The following is a 16,799-nucleotide window of genomic DNA, read 5'->3' as shown; positions in this document are numbered from 1 at the left end:
AAGGTCATGGAGTGGCCTAGTCAGTCTCCAGACCTTAATCCCATAGAAAATCTGTGGAGGGAGCTGAAGGTTCAAGTTGCCAAACATCAGCCACGAAACATTAATGACTTGGAGAGGATCTGCAAAGAGGAGTGGGTCAAAATCCCCCGAGATGTGTGCAAACCTTGTGGCCAACTACAAGAAACATCTGACCTCTGTGATTGCCAACAAAGGCTTTGCCACCAAGTACTAAAGAGTTCTTCCTAGCCTGGAAAAATAGTTTAATAACATATAAAAAGCCCTTCATAGTGCCAGAACCGCGTATTATTCATCACTGATAGAGGAAAATAAGAACAACTGACTTCATGAGCTTCTTTACAAATAAAATTACAACTATTAAAGAAAAAAAATCATCAAATCATTCCCACAACTCTCACAGATGTGCCATCAAGTACAATGGCTTTAGAAACATCTGTAAGACCTCATTTATACTTAAACTGCTTCTGTCCCATTGATCTGAGTTATTGTCTCTCAACAATAGTTCAACAACTGCACTAAGTTGGTTCAAATCTTTTCTTTTTTATCAGAAAGATTCCAGTTTGTTCATGTTAATGATGAATCTTACACACAGACTGAAGTTAGTTATGATGTTCCACAAGGCTCTGTTAGGTCCAGTTCTCTTCACTTTGTACATGCTCCCTTTAGGCAATATTATCAGGAATTACCACATAAGTTTCTTTTGCTGTGCAGATGATACTCAGTTCTATTTATCTGGGGTGGCTGTGGCTCAGGAGATGGAGCGTCCATTCCCCCAACTGGAAGGTCGGTGGCTTGATTCCCGTTCTCCCCAATCCACATGTCAAAGTGTCCCTGGGCAAGACACTGAACCCCAAGTTGTTCCCGATGGCCAGAGCAGCACCTTGAAGAAACAACTAAGGGCTTGATCAGGGTCTCCTGAGCCTTCCCTTAGTTATGCTACTATAGGCCTAGACTGCTGGCAGGCCCATGATGCTCTGAGTTTATCTCCTCTCCTCCCCCCTCTCCTCTCCTCTCTCTCCATCCATCTATGTGCTATAAGTAGCTGTCAGTAACTGTGTTTCTCCTCCCTCCCATAGTGTGTCCCCTCCCTCTCTCTCCCTGTAACTTTCTGCAGGTTGCCCTGGCTCTGTAGCTCTGTGTCTCTGATGAGCAGTCACCGGCCACATCAACCTGACCAGTGTTTGATTGTTTGTTGTTGTGTCTTGTTGTTTTTCTTCTTCTCTCTCTCTCCTCTATCCACTCACCCCAACTGGTCGAGGCAGGAGGCCGCCCACCAAGAGCCGGGGGTCTGTCGGAGGTTTCTTTCATTAAAGGGAGTTTTTCCTCCTCGCAAGTGCTGACCAAGAAGAATTTGCAGTGAGCTCTGAAGAGACCACTGGGCTCTTATGATGGATGTTTATAGAACCAATGATTCATCAGTTAGTCAAGAAAATGATTAAGTAAAACTAAATCAATGATTAGTTCTTTATGTAACAAACAAAACTTGCATTTGGACAGCGAGTCAGGTTTTGCTTCTTTAAAAATGTATGAATTCTTTAACTAATTTTACTTATTGTATAAAGACGACTCAAAAAAATGAGTCAGTTGTCATTAGAGCACAAAAAGATAAAAGCTGTGATGAATTGGTAAATAGAGACAAAAACTTCCAACTGCGAAAACAGAATTGGTGACAATGCCTCTTGAATTGATCACTCCAACCCTTATCTAATCACTTTGTTTTTCTAGCAGCCTGCTGCCTTCAGGTTCTCTGATTTCTTTCTTCATTGAGGAGAGATGAACACAGGAAATCACAGCAGCAGCTTCAAACTTTATCATCAATTAACTTTTCAGCAAAGTGCCCAGGAGATATTTCTCCAGCTGAATGCCAAACAAAACTGTGTCTGAGCTGAGCCCGCTGCGAGTCACCAGCCATCATCATCGCTGTCGTTGTCGCCAAGATTTCAATCCAAGCTAATTGGGTTTTCAGAAGTGACAGAGCCACAGCGCTGTACAGATGAATAGAAGTTGATAAAAGATCTGCAATGGGAGGTTTGAAACGCCCCTTTTTCTACATCTTCAGCCTATTTCAGTCCACAGTGCACAGCAATGCTGATGTGTTGAAAAAGTGAGAAGTAAGGGAGGCTGTTGTGACACGCTGACACCGCCTGCTGCTCTCACTGCAGCTCCTCTCAATAAAAAAATAAATGCTCAAATCTCGCGCTCCCTATTGGCAGAGCGACCTCCTCTCCTGGTTTTATTACAAGTTTAATAGCACGTCAGCTCGTCTTTCTGTTTCTCTGATTTCAGACCAAAGGGATGTTTGTTCAGAGGAGAAAACACAGCCTTTTTTCCACTTCTGCAGCTTTACAAGCTTGCAGAGAAATGTTGCTATAGTGACTTGTCACTTGATCACAGTTGCAGCCCACACAGCAGGAAACTGCTATGTAAATGAAAACAACAACAAGAGGAAAATAAAACAAAAGAAGAAGCAGCTTGATTGAGCCGGTCTGAATCCATACATTATCATTGTGACATTGTTTTCTAGTAAAAATCAATACTTTGTTTGAATGTTAGTTTAGGGTCAAGAAGATGATGCTGAACAGTGTGAAATATCTGAAAATCTATTCAGAATTTATTACATATGAAATTTACAAAACCTGCATAACTTCATGATTTTTTTTTTCATGTGCTTTCTTGTGAGGAGAGAGGAACAAATTCATTTTTTAGTATGTTATGAGCCAGGAAGAACAAAAATATATAACTATTCTATTGTAGTTTTTTGGCACAGATGGGCCTCCATACGGAGCACAGGTTTTTATGAATGCGCTGCTTTCTTGCTGTCTCCTTCATGTGCTGGATTTCTGAGCTATAACCACAAACAATTCAAAGCCAAATATAATACAAGTACTTCACAAACTCAGTTTCACCATGTGGCTGCTGATTTCAGTCATTACGGTGTGTTAGAAGTTGAAGCAAACCTCCATCACGCTGGTTCAAAGCTTAATTCACTCCCCTGTGAAATCTCGGCATCCTTAATCTTTCCTCGACTGAGGGACGTGGTCGTGGTCCCCCAGCTTTTATCTCAGGCCAAGCCAAATCACCAGCTGAAGCAGAAATGATCTCAACACCATGGAGAGCAATGTGGCTCGAGGCGATCATTATAATGAAGATATTTATTTGCCAAGCGAACGGGCTCCCACCTTCAGCGAGAGTGGAGAATACTGACCAGCGGCGGCAACAATCACAAACTGCTCAAAGGTCAAAGTCTATATTAAGGAGAAATTATAGAGCCGCTGCTGCGTGCACTGATCATCTCAACTCTCCTAAATGCAGACAATAGAAGAATGAAAAATGGCAGAAGGAGCAGCAGTAGATTTTACTGGTGCTGATTAAATGGCCGGTTATTGTCTGAAGCTCGGCCTTCTCTGTTGGCCATGTAACAAGATGCCGCCTCTGTGTGCCAGACAGGATTAGGACACTGATTAGAGGCTTTTCCTAAAAATATTTGTCCACACTGTGAAATGAGTTTTTCCCTCCTCAGAACCAGGTGTACCGAACCACAACCAGCAGTGTGTCTGTACAGAAAAGTACCGGCCACAGTGTCTTCAGCAGCCGTACTAAACTAGACCAGTCAAACTGATCTGCTCACTAGACAAACCAGCTATCATGTAGATCACATGAGAATGTCACATGGGGAAGCAGGCAGTGTTTTTATTAAGGACAAGTAGTTCTGTGTCGCTGCCTGGTAAAAGTCTGTGATTTTACATCTTTGTGTTTCCTTAAGGGTTAAGTTAAACAAAGTAATCAAAAATCAAATGGAATCTCTGACTGCACTGTCAAAAACAGTGCCTTCAAATTTTAATTCATTCCTTCAGATTAATAGTGTAGTGGTGCCTTTCCATTTTTTTATTCACAACCTTAGCAAGGACCTGGGTTTAACTTCGATGATATGATGATCTAACATCCAGTTTTCCTAATCCATCAAAACTCTAAGAGAAAAAGAAAGAGGGCCAAAAAAGTCATTTCCAACCACGATTGATGGCACAAATTAGTAATTTCAGGGAACAAATTGAGACATTTCAGGGTATGAGTTACTAAATTGAGGGAATAAAAATGTTATTTAAGAGAAAGATTTGAAATTTTAAGACACAAATGACTCATTTAAAGGAGCGATTTATCATCTACAGGGCTCCGTTGTCAGACGAGTATGAAACAGTGGTTTGAGCATCAGAGTGATCAAGGAGACGGCTATGTACCATGCAGTGCCCCATGAAGGTAAATGGTCACAAATCAACATCTATTTTTTCTCCACACTAAAACATAAGACCATTATTTTGAAATGTATCCATTCAGCTGTTTTCTGAAGCGTCAAAATAAATTCAATAGGTCCTTTTTTTATCCTCTGACTCCTGAACTATCAGCTCATATTTCCCCTCACATATGGGAACAGACACTTTATTAATTCAGCCTCGACTTGGTAGTGTGGCGGGGAGCTGACAGCACTAGACCAGGATCAGAGGGGGTCTGAGGGAGACCAACTCACCTGTGGGAAGCTTCAGTGGCCATGGCAGCGTCCCACGCCCACTGCAGAGAAAACAACCACTTAACATGTTGGATTAGGCAGAATTAGGGGCATCAGATGAGCAAAATCAGACGCTTCTGTTGGTTTTATCGTTCCTGGTCCTGGTGCAATGGCAAACAACTAGGAAAATATACCAGCTGAAGGAGGCAGAGTTAATCGAGGTGGTGTACGAGGTTTTCTACTTCATAATATTAATAGAGGAAGTATTGTACATCTGTGAGACTACTGAGGGTGCAGGTTTCTTCCAAAACACATTAAAACATTGAGAAAACCATGTGGTGTTGGAGAACTGCCAGGAAGGACACAATATGAGGCACGTACAACATTAAAGTCCTGCTTATAGCCAACTTCAACACCGTTAGCTTTGTTACAACAGAATCACTTCTTTCTGAGGTCAGAAACACTTTTTACATGATAAAAGCCCAAACCACAAAATTACGAAGTAGTTCAGGTCAGAATGGTCGTACGATGTTATCAGAGTTTGTTGTGCAGGTTTTGTTAACTTTTCTTGTCAGTGTTTAAAACGGCATACTCCAAACTAACTCTGATAACTTTTTTAGTTATCTAAAACTTTATTTGATTCTATCTGGAAATCGACAAACCATGAACTCGTTCTAGTTTTGTTATTCTACCCATTACACACCCTGACATTGATTTATTCTGAATTTCATTAAACCCCTGCCACACATCCTTAACATCTTTACTACATTTAGCAATTATTCAAGGTATAAAATTACCTGTGGGTACATTAGTATTAATGCCTGAAACATCCTGAACACTTTCTACCTTTCCTTGTCGATGTGCGCTCCAAACTGTCGCTGTGTGTTAGTGTGTGATCTCTAATGATGAATTAACAATCTTTCATGGACTTCCTCCTTTGATAAAAGCTCATCTTCTTCCATGTATAAGGTTATAAAGAGGCTGATGACCTCAATGTCAAAGTCTCTGTGGTAAGAAAAGTACATCACACAACAGGCAAATAAGTGCACACAAAAAAAAAAGGCAAAAGACACAGAACAACAAAGAATCTCAATTATACAAGTAAGTCAAACAGTCTCTTAACAAATTGATAAGCTATGACACTGCCACAAAGTTCCACAGGTACGTGCACAAACTGAATGTTGATATTCTAGTTGTTCGTTTTTTCCCAGCTCTGCCTCCAGCGATCAATACTCACTGCTGTCATTTTGAGCTATTGATCAGAAAAGTAAATCTAGCCCAGCCAGTGCCTTTCACAAGACATTTATAGCCCAGTCCTGTTTGCATGTATCACAGGCTTTATGGCATTTCTGCTTCTCCGCAGCTCCGACACTGAAAACAGCACAGCTAGTTTCACTGGGATACTTTCTAATTGATCAATGTATTGTTTGGTCTTAAACAGTCAGAAAATAGTGAACAATGTCCAAAACCGTTCCCTAAAGCCCACTGTGCCGACTGGTTTAGGTTCGAGTCCAAAGTCTAAATCCGTCGTTTATCGAGTAAGGAAAGCAGGAAATCATCAGCAGTTCTGATTCATCTCACTTATACAATTATTATTTATCTAAATAGGTGCCAATTATTTTCTTCTGTCAATCAACTAATTGATTGGGTTCTAGCTCAGACTTGTTTGACTTTGACAAACTTTCAAAGGAACATCTGTTTGTCCATATAACATTTCGGTCTGTGTTGTGATTTTCTACTACCCATTCATTTAAAAATGCACATTTTGGATTATGTTATGCCCCATGATGAATTAAATAACATGTGCAGCAGTTGGTCAAACCAATAGAACTTAGATCTTTGCAGTGTTACAGAGAGAGTGTTGTTCTGAAGTTTACCAAAGGTGTCAAGGGGTTCACACAGTGATGGGGGACAGGAGAATAGAAAGGGGGACAGCTGGTTCTGCTGAGAGGCAGAAAGACGGGATGGGAGGAGGGGCTGAGCTGGAGGCCAGCAGATGGACCTCTGCAAACAATGGAGGCAGACAGATGCAGCCACAAAGAAGAGTGACACCGACGCACACAACGCACAAAAGCACAGACGTCCGAAACGTGAAGAACTCCTGAAGCTGCAGCTCATCTGAAGACCACCAGAACCCCTCAGCCTCTCTGCAAACACACACGATATGGCCTGAAGGCAACACTATTTAGTCTTACCTGGAGACCGGGAAGACCAGGACCACTGAAGAAATAATAGGAGCTCTTTACTTTATTGGAAACTTGATTCTAATTTCCTAAAAATTAGCTGGCATTTAGCAGCTGATTACCAAGAGATTTCCAAAAAAGGCAGACACAGTGTAGGATTAATTACAGGGGAAATGAAGACAGCACTAGTTACCACATGTGAGTAGCTGCTTGTTATATTAGGTTTTCAAAAAAACATGGTCACTGAATACCTGATGAATATGGTGTTAAATTATGGCAGTTTGTACCTTATCTGAAGTCTGCAACATGACAGAAAATACCACATCTGCCCTCTGCACTGCAACCACTGCCTCGCCCATCTAAAACTGGATCCTAAAGAACGTGAAAAATCCACCAGCACCATAATTTCAAACTATTTCCAGAAGAAATTACATGTTTTAATAGTTTTCTATAATTTAATGCATATTGAAACAAGAAAAGTGATGTTTAAAATGAAGATTGTTTCCAGCATGACGCACAATTACCTCTAAGGACTCCTTTACAGACAAAAGACACGATAAAGGAGAATCTGTCTGCGAACCTTTTGTCAACAAACTAACTGCAGTCTAATAAGGTGCATATCTGCTCAGACACTGGAGAACTTCCTGCTGCCACCCAGGGGGCTCCGAGGGGGATAAAAGGAGGGTCCGTCTTTCCCAGCCCCCTCCTCAGAGGTATGGAGGAAACATCCCAACACACCCGTCAGTGCAGAAGTGGTCCACACTCCCTATGAACAATTAACAGACGCACTGAATGTGTGCACAAGCTGGATGGAAACCCATAGTAGCGGGCTGAAACAGCAACACATTCAAAAGTGAAACTACTCACAACCACAACAAGGTTCTTCCACACTGCCTGTGAAAAACATGGCTAACATCACAACATCCTCCTCCTAATAAGGTCAAAGCAGTTCACTTTTAAAAAATGACTGTCTAATTATCCTGTTAACTCCCTCACTGCAGACCAGGTGGTCCTAGACAGGTCTGCATACTGTCCTCAGAGATAGCGTTACTTTAATCAATTGTTAAACCGTGGACGACTTTCTCCATTAATAAATGTTTTGTCTATGAATTGTGATAAAATATTTTAAAGGTCTGCTATAGTTACATCATTCAATTTCAAAAATATTCAGTTTCATCTCACAGGGGACACAGAGAAACTGTGAATCCCCACATGTGAGAACCAGGAACCAAAGAATATTTGATTATTCTTGCTTTAACAAATGGCACTGAGTGATTATTCGTTTATCAGAGTGGCTTCTTATTAGTTTTCTGTCAGCCAACTACTCAAGTAATTGTTGTAGCTCCACTCTGAATGTGTTGCTCCTTCAAATCGTGGCCTGGCTGGAAGCCCCTTGTCACAGTTTATGGAGGAGGTGTGGAGCTCCATCTCTTTTTGCAGCACGTCTCGCTCTCCTCATCTGGCTGCTTCCTCATTCTTCTTGCCTCACCGTGTGTGACGCCTTTTAATATCAGCGTATTTGGTTTGAGACCAGCAGGCAAATATTGACCAAGTGGATGCGAATGAAAAACGCTCCATTTCTGCAGCCCTGGGTCTGAGATGAGTTTTCCTCGCTGGGTGGAGGAGGCTGTGCATCACAGCGGGGCATGCTGGAGGAGGATGGAGGATATTTGGGCGGCAGCATGGGGCTCTGAGAAGCTACAGGGACCTCCCATCAACACAAGCCATTTTCTTTCATTTATTTCCTCTTTCTACACTTGTCACACCAACTGCTGCTGCCATCAACTCAGCTGGTTCTGAACCATCAATTGCTCCTCTACAAGCTTTTACAATCACTCCCTTCTCACTCAAACACAATCCAGCCTCTCTGCAGCATCAGTGCTGAGGCAGAATAATCAAATACAGGCATTTTTTTCTAACCCCAAACACACAACGTGACCCTGACTCCTGCCTAAACTAGTTCCCTCTCTAACTCAATGATTCGCCCCATCCAGCCAATTACCACACCCTTAACAAGTGGCCGACAGCTCGCCATTGAAGCAGCCCTTCCACTCGCTTTTTGTACCATTATTGCTCATCCGCAATCACTTCAAATTAGATCTACAACTCAGTACGAGAAGTCAATATTTAATTTGCTCATAGCTGATGGTGATTCAGTCAGAGACGTGGTGGATCCCTGGCATCATAAAGACTGAGTCCTTCCTATCAAGCACCGAGAGGGATGGGATACACGGGGAGGACACTTAACATGGGGGGGTGGGGAAAAAAAAAAAAACTTGTAGCTTCATTCAAGGCATTCTGTGAAGTCTATATCTAAACTGTCCCTTGGCTTTGACATTTCTTTCATTAAAATCTGGTGTTTTCTACAATGTGAACTAAACCCTGCTGCACTTCAGTGGCCACAGAGACACATCTCACAAGTCGGACCTACATGTTTATACCTATGGATCAATCCAGGGTGGCCCAGTGCATGCTGGGATATGCTCTCACCCTTACCATCAGCTTGAGTGTGCAGACAAGACAAGCGAAGGAGATGAAGGAAGGTCGCCAGAGCTCATTCCATCCTGCAAGTTTGTTTTAGACACCAGGCGGCCTCTGTTAGTGCTGCCAAGCTGTTAAACACTGCAGAACCTCCGTCAACCCTCCAGAGAATCGTTTAACAGCGTCACTCTGTGCCGTATTATGATGTTCAAAGCTGATCTCCCTTTCAGCTGTGTCTAATTATACCTTAGGGAGGTAACAAAGGACAGTGTGCAACACTGTTCTTCATTACTTGGCTGGAGGAAGACCTTGGGAACAAGTCACTTAGTCTTTAGCCACAAAAACTGAGGAGGACTTGTGTTTATCTGCTGTTTTAATCTGAGTGAATGCAGTTTACTTCCACACCAACATCACCAGGGATTTTTGTGTTTCTGTTCCGCAAAAAAAGCACAGAGCTTCTGTGGGTGTCACTGAAGTGACAGTTGTTAGGCTCCCAAGAAGCAGTTTTAATTACCATGCCTGGTTAACAGCAACAGGAACAAAGTGATAAAAACACCTTCTATAACATGCTGCACTGAAAGTGACTGGACGCTGTTCAAGCTGACAGGAGTCCTGCAAAAACCAGCTGAGGGAAACAAATGCAAATGTACTCATTTACGAGGTAAACCTGTAAAACAAATTCAGCCTCAATTACACACGCCAATGCCTTGCAACAATTAGCCACCCATCACAGAGTGCAAAGTTCACTTTAATTAGGTTTTTTTTCCCCAGAGGTCTTGAGCATCACACGGTCTGGAAGTATGTGCAAGGGTCTGCAGAAAGCAAAGCTGCCACAGCGCGAAGAGAAATCAACTTGCCCTCCGTAATGAATTGCAGCTCTGAAATTAAACTGATGTGTAATGAATCTTCCTTCTTTTTGTCTCTGCTCCTCGAAAGCAGCCGAAGAAGACATTTACATTCTTCAGCACTTCCCTGCACTCACAAATGTGTACTGCCACTGTAGAAAAGCACAGAGATGAGCTGTGAACCCACCAAGACAGAGGAAATATCCTGAACCCATAGGAGAAGCAGTGGAGGTTTAGAGGACATTCAGTTTTTGTCCTCTGAGCTCCAGCAGGGGCTCATACACAAACTGACTGAACTTGATACAAACTTTGTTCTTTAAATGACTCAATTTTACCATCAATAGTGTTAAAAACAAAACTGTAGGTGGTAGAGAATATTACTGGTGTTTGATTCAGGCAGATGGGGAATTTTTAACATTTGTTCAAAGCCCTCACAGCAGTGTGTTGTTACTGTTTCTTCAAAATGTCGTTTCAACATATTTAGGGAAGATGAGCAGTAGTAGCCACGTTACTTTGACTTAAGTACTATACAGTGGAACCTTGGATTGCAGTTAACCCGGTTTGTGAGTGTTTTGCAAGACGAGCAAAACAAATTCTGATTCAATATACAAGCGAGGTCTCACAATACGAGTAGTACGTACGCTTTGTGTGACGTACGTCACAACTGAACCGATGGTTCTCTTGCTTCACTCGTATAGTCAATATCTGTACTGCAACAATGGCCCCTCACGCCAGCCATGATTCTTTTCAAAGGTAAAGTGCAGATTAATTTGTTTTATTTGTACTTTATACTGTAGTTTGTATTACTGTAATCATTTTTATATGGATAAGTGGGTGTTGAGCGAATCATCTGAGTTTCCATTATGTCTTATGGGGAAATTTGCTTCGCTATACGAGTGTTTTGGATTACGAGCGCCTTGCCGGAACAAACTATACTCGCAACCCAAGGTTTTACTGTATTTAGTGCAGTTTGAGGTACTTGGGGGCAACAGTGGTGCGGTGGGTAGAGCAGTTATCTCCCAACCGGAAGGTTGAAGGTTTGAATCTCGGTGCCTGCAGTCCACATGTACTTTCGCTATAGCAGGTTTCTGAATGAAGTACTTTTATATTAAGGAATTAATACTACAACTTTCACTACTAAAGATCATCTAACACCTGCAATTTGTTGAGAAGGATCAATAACCTCAAACACAAACACACTCCCTCTGATTTTAGATTATTAAAGGTTCTGTGGTGATGCTAGTGTACTTTTGGTTTGGTTAATGTGGAACTGTACATTTGCTCCATGTGTCCACAAAGTGCTGGTCTGAATATGTGCAAGCGTGTCCAGGTCTAGTGTCATTAGAACCATGCACATCCACCTACCTGCCCATTCTGAAGTTCACTGAGGCCTTTGCACAGCGTCTGATTCTGCAGAAGACAGAGGAAAAAGGATATGTCAGTAAAATCAGCTGTAATCATGTAAAGTAATACTGAACAAATGAGTGACTATGAAAGACTACTACTGTCCCAAATATAGGGCAACAAGTCGACACCGATGTCTGACATACGAACCATGATACGGTAAAAACCAGACACCTTTTCTCTGACAGTTTTCAAAATGTGAGGCATGTCACTATTAATGAATGAAAATGAAAACAATGACAAACTGTTGCCGTAAATACAGTTAACATTTATGTGGTGCTTTATAACTGATATTGGTCAAGTCAGTTTTATTTTATACCAGTCACTTAGCATGGTATTTGCACTCATTTCTCCACCTGTGTTGTTGAGGGTTACTACCAGGGGTTTTATAGGCCCCCCAATGGGGTCAAAGTTCAGGCCTCGGGTGAGAGCTGAAATGTCCTTTTTATTCTGTCTACTTAATGATTTCACAGCGCACAACAAAGCACTCAGGAAACTCTACCACCTCATTAATGTTTGAAACACTGGCAAGTATTTATTACACATTTTAATATGAACAATATCTTTTTCTTGCATAGTATGAATGACACAGTTTGTTTGATTCAAAATAAGGCTGATAGAACAAAATCCACCAGACACAATAAGGACCTGCCCCAGACAGGTTGGTCACTGATCATATCTGCAGCGTCATGTCTGATACCGTTACCATGAAATTCAATATGATTAGTCTAACCATTTGACTATTGAGGCTAAATTTTGTTAAGGGAACGCAAAATAAGCAAGAAAGACTTGTTTCATGGCCAAAAACCTTCTAAAAAGGCAGTGAGCTCTGCAGTCTACATTGTATATGTGTGACCTAGCTTTCATTTGCTGTGTCAGCTTTGCTGAAAATGTAGTGAACTTCAATAAATAAGGATGTCTTCCATGACTTAAGATGTTATGCGTGGCATATGACCACTTTTTATCAGCTGGATGATGTAAATGTCTTACCTGAATGGAATTAAACTGCTTTTGCTCTGGTGTCACAAATTACTGCTTACCATCTTTCATGTATGCAGTGACAACAAAATTCTCTCCTCAGATTTACAGTGATCTCAGAAATGATCCCTGGGACCCAAAAAGTCCAGATTTCCAGCTAAATCTGGTGAGTTCCTGTGCCTCAGCTTTAAAGACTTGAGGGAAATCTTGTACTCTGGAAGTAAATCTGTTGTTTTGAGGCATCTTCCTGCAGCTGATTGTCTTCTTCACACTGCAAACTTTTCCCTCCTTCTTCTGTCGGATCCATGTCACGCTGCAATGCCTCCTCCTGCCCACCCAGCCTGCACTTTAACCAAACACTCACAAACAGCAGTGAAACCTCAGGAGGCAGAAACGCTGTGGAGCTCCCACAACACAGGAAGATCTGTGCCTATTTGTCAACTGTAATCTAACAGATACATGTAGAAACGTCTTGGGACCAGAAAAACTGAGGCTGAGAGGTTGTTTTTTTTTATTTCCTTGGAGCAGGCCAGGTGGTTAGAACAGACTGAGCCAAGTGTGTATACCTATGTGTGTGGACAGTCAGACAGATAAATAGAGGGGGGCTCATTCTGTATGCATTACTTTTCACACTGGAGAAATTTATAAGCAAAGTGCTGATAGTTTCTGAACCACCTGCACTGGGGAGTTGAGCGGCGTTGCGTCACAGAGAGATTACCACTCTGCAAAGTCCAGACCATTTTACAGCGTCTAACAGGTTCCTGCGTCCACTCATTCACTGATACATGCAGATTTTTCAGTGCTGCTGCAGAGGATTTCAAGTTCTCCACACAAATTCACAGTTGTGTAGTGGGGTAGTAACCAAAGTTGACCTCCACTACTACAGCAGCGATACTACAGCACATGGAAGGGAAGGAAGCATCCAGTGCAGCGTTTCAGGATACTGTGATACAAAAACAAGAAAATAATCAAGGATTTAATATTAAAAAGTGTAGTGTCTTCAGTACCGCACAACCACAAGAACCTGTCCAACTTTGTGACAGATGTGAATAATGCAGGTTTCAAACTATTTTTTTAAAAATCTGCTAATGTTTTTTTAAGGAATAAGATCAAGCACCCAGTATGTTCACTGGGCCTGAAGAATGCACAGAGAAAAGAAACCATCACAGCAGCTTCAAAATCTCAACTATGAATTTTTAAACTTTGTGTTTACACGTTCTTAATTGAAAAACTTCCAAACAACTACAAGTACTACTGCTTCTAATTGTGTTACTGCACCTGCAGACTGGACAAGAATACTGTCTGACGCTGTCACTGTACTGTCAGCACACAGCTCTGCTTCAGAAGACATTAAAAGGCCAAAGCCATTCAACATAAAAGTGAGGCATCTTCACGCTGTCCGCTTGTCCTTCACTCACCATCAGCTCACCCGAGAGGGAACAGACTAAATGTGCTGCTGAATGCATCCGAATGACTGTTTTCTCTCACCACATCAACCTCCCCCTTCCCCCTGAATGCAACAAAATGAAAACAAATGGCATTTCCCAACACGTTTACAGCCAGAGCATCTGTTCAAAACGCACACAAACACAGCCAGCTTCTGCTTTCTTGCTAGCATTTGGACAGGGAGGCTTTCTGGGGAGAGCATTAGTGATGTTTGGCTAATGCTGACAGGCTTCATCTCTCAAAACTGCAACCGTGGAGCCTCATGGGAAACGGCGACCACCTGCCCAGCTGCCTCTACTGCCTTCCTCCCAGCACTCTGCTGTGCAATCCACACCCCAGATTCAGCGCCTGCCAAATGTCTGAAAAACTCAGCTTTGCTGCTTTAATCAACATAAGGAAAGTGCCAAGTGGCCAGCAACATTTCAAGACAATTATTGAAAGTCATGGAAAATTTAATGTTATTTCATCATAATACAACAGAATAAATATGGTAAACTTAAACTAGTTTTAGTATAAAACACTGAAACTATTATGAATAACGTTAATATCCTTAAGAGGATTCATAAAAATCTGGACCATTGTTGTTGAGATACAGACAGTGACAAATGAAAGGAAAGACCTGAATAACTGAGCGGTCTCCTCCAGAATGACAGAGCCCCCCGTGTCCACAGGACACCAGGGGTCACTAACTGGTCTGATGAGGATGACCATGATGTGAACCAGACGCTGTGGCCTTCCCAGTCACCAGGTCTCAGCCCAGTTGAACAGCTATGGGAGATGTTGGAGCGACGTGTTAGACAGCGTCTCCACCACCGTCATCAAAACACAACATGAGGGAACGTCTGTTGGAAGAACGGTGTTCATCCCTCCAGGAGGGTTCAGAGACCTGGAAAGTCACGGTGGAGCTAATGTGGTGGCACGTGGTGGCCCAACACCTCACTGGGACTCTCTGTGCTGGGTTGCCCTTTAGTTTGTCACCAGCTGTATGTTGCTCTGGACCAGTATTGGAAATGGGTACGGTGATATGTCACTGTTTTAACAGTGTTGATTGTTTTTGGCCAGAAGCACAGTTTTATGTTTCCTAGCCTCGGACCAGTCACTTACAAGATGAATGTATGACGTCGGCTGTGGTGTTTGAGAAGGCAGTCGTAGGAGACAACTGTCGGGGGGGTAACAGCAGCTGATGGCAGCATGAGGCTGAAACATGCTCTGACATGCCAGTGTTCAATTAGAGGTGTGGCTCACACATATTCACAGCTCCAGCAGGAGGAACAGCCACTTAGTAACACGGAGAATGACTGTTAGAGCCTCATTTAGGATGCCCATGGATACTGTGTCTACATGGTGATTAAAGGAAGCGCTAACCACCAGATGCTCTGACAAGTTTTAGAGAAAAAACATTTTTCTTTACAGCAGTGCAGGATTCTCAGATTGTTGTGATAGCCTACTACCATTATTATTTAGAAGAGGCTTATAAATGGTCACTAATGGCTTTATTAATGGTTAATAAATATTTAGCTAGTGCTTTACAGATTAGCTGCTTTTGGGTTGTCAGATTGTAAAAATAATGGAAAGTGTCCCCATGTATTCACGTCTTGCTTTATTGAACCAAAAGACCAAAACTCAAACATATAAAAAAGTCCTCGAAGCTTGATCCAGCAAGAGTTCAACATTTCTGCTTGAAAAATGACTGAAATGTTCAACTGATTACCAGAATAGCTGGCAATTACTTTTCCATTGATCGAGTGATGGTTACAGTTCTACATATGACTATTGTGATGTTATAATAATGATGATGATAAAAGGAGGCCCAAGACGGGGAACTCCATGTGTTTAACAAGGTGACCTAAGATGCTAATAAATTTACTAATAGCTAATTTAATTTACAGTGTTAATTTTGGCCCATTAATAAGAGCACCTTCTGCAATGCCAGGCTGTGTGGTTTATGTTAGGGCCATGACTTTTTCTGCTTCTACTTACCGTTACATCTGCAGTTATACATGTTATTATTACTACTGAGGTTATTAAACAGTGTAAACAGTTCATTGAACGTGTGTTCCTGATTGACTGCAGGCTATGATCCAGTGCAAGAAGCATCCTGCTCGAGGAAGATTAACACAGCCAATCATATTTTTACACTCTGGCCCAGGAGTCACATTATTTATAAACCATTAATAAAGCTGGAGCTGTGACAATTATTAAACTGATTTGTTAATTGACAAAATTTATCAGCAACTACAGTACTTTGATCTCTGCTTAAAACCAAAATGTAGCTAAAACATTTGCTGGTTTTCACTACAAAACTGACTTGACCGGGCCTGCAGATGCCATGTGGGTGTTTTTATTACAGTCTGAACCACTGCTTCAGCTTCTAGTTTTTAAAACCTGAGCTTTGGATGCAGCTACTGAGGGAGACTGTGGAAACCTGGTCTCTAACAGGTCACTGCAGACAAAGTGATTGAGTTTATAGAGCTGCAGGTGACTCATGGCCTCTCTGTTTACCTCTGGGAGCAGCAGGCGACACAATGTCATTAATTTCTGCTCTGCACCTTCACACAGTTGACAGTGTCCCAATCCATCTCAATGCTATCACACAACAAATTGTCTTTTCATTAGATGCAAGTAAATGAAACTGTCTTTTGTCTCTGCTGCACACGAGGACAGACACAGAACCCACCCCAGCCTGAACTGCACATCACTGGAGAGGGAAACCCCGCTGACCTGTTGCAGGAAGACGTCTCCACACCATCTCCTCTCTGTGACTCTGCACTGGTCCTGATCTTTTGTAAATTACTTCTAGTGTCATCAAACTCTGACCAGACACTGCCCAAAGACAGTGTATCCAAAACAAAAAGGTCAGAGATATTGAGCCAAAGTTACAGAGGCACAAATATGGTAAGTTGTTTTGGGGGGTTCGTCGTTTGTTTTTGGCATTTAAAAAGA

General features: G+C 42.0%; 1 protein-coding gene across 4 annotated transcripts in view; it reads right to left on the bottom strand.

Annotated features, from left to right (window-relative positions):
• phf21b (PHD finger protein 21B) overlaps positions 1–16,799 on the bottom strand; it is a 107,084-nt gene that overhangs the window by 40,242 nt on the left and 50,043 nt on the right. For all 4 annotated transcript variants that reach the window (XR_002275977.1, XM_020613533.1, XM_020613531.1 and 1 more), the window contains exon 4: positions 11,394–11,438. Coding sequence is in view for 3 of the 4 variants with exons in the window: in XM_020613533.1 (XP_020469189.1) it covers positions 11,394–11,438 (45 nt within the window). In the remaining variant the exon portion in view is untranslated. The remainder of the gene's footprint in view (positions 1–11,393; positions 11,439–16,799) is intronic.

The sequence above is a fragment of the Monopterus albus genome, unplaced genomic scaffold (assembly GCF_001952655.1).
Source record: "Monopterus albus unplaced genomic scaffold, M_albus_1.0 scaffold134.1, whole genome shotgun sequence".
In the NCBI taxonomy this organism is placed as follows: Eukaryota; Metazoa; Chordata; class Actinopteri; order Synbranchiformes; family Synbranchidae; genus Monopterus; species Monopterus albus.
Note: the sequence above shows the minus strand (reverse complement) of the source record. Positions and strands in the feature narration are given on the sequence as shown.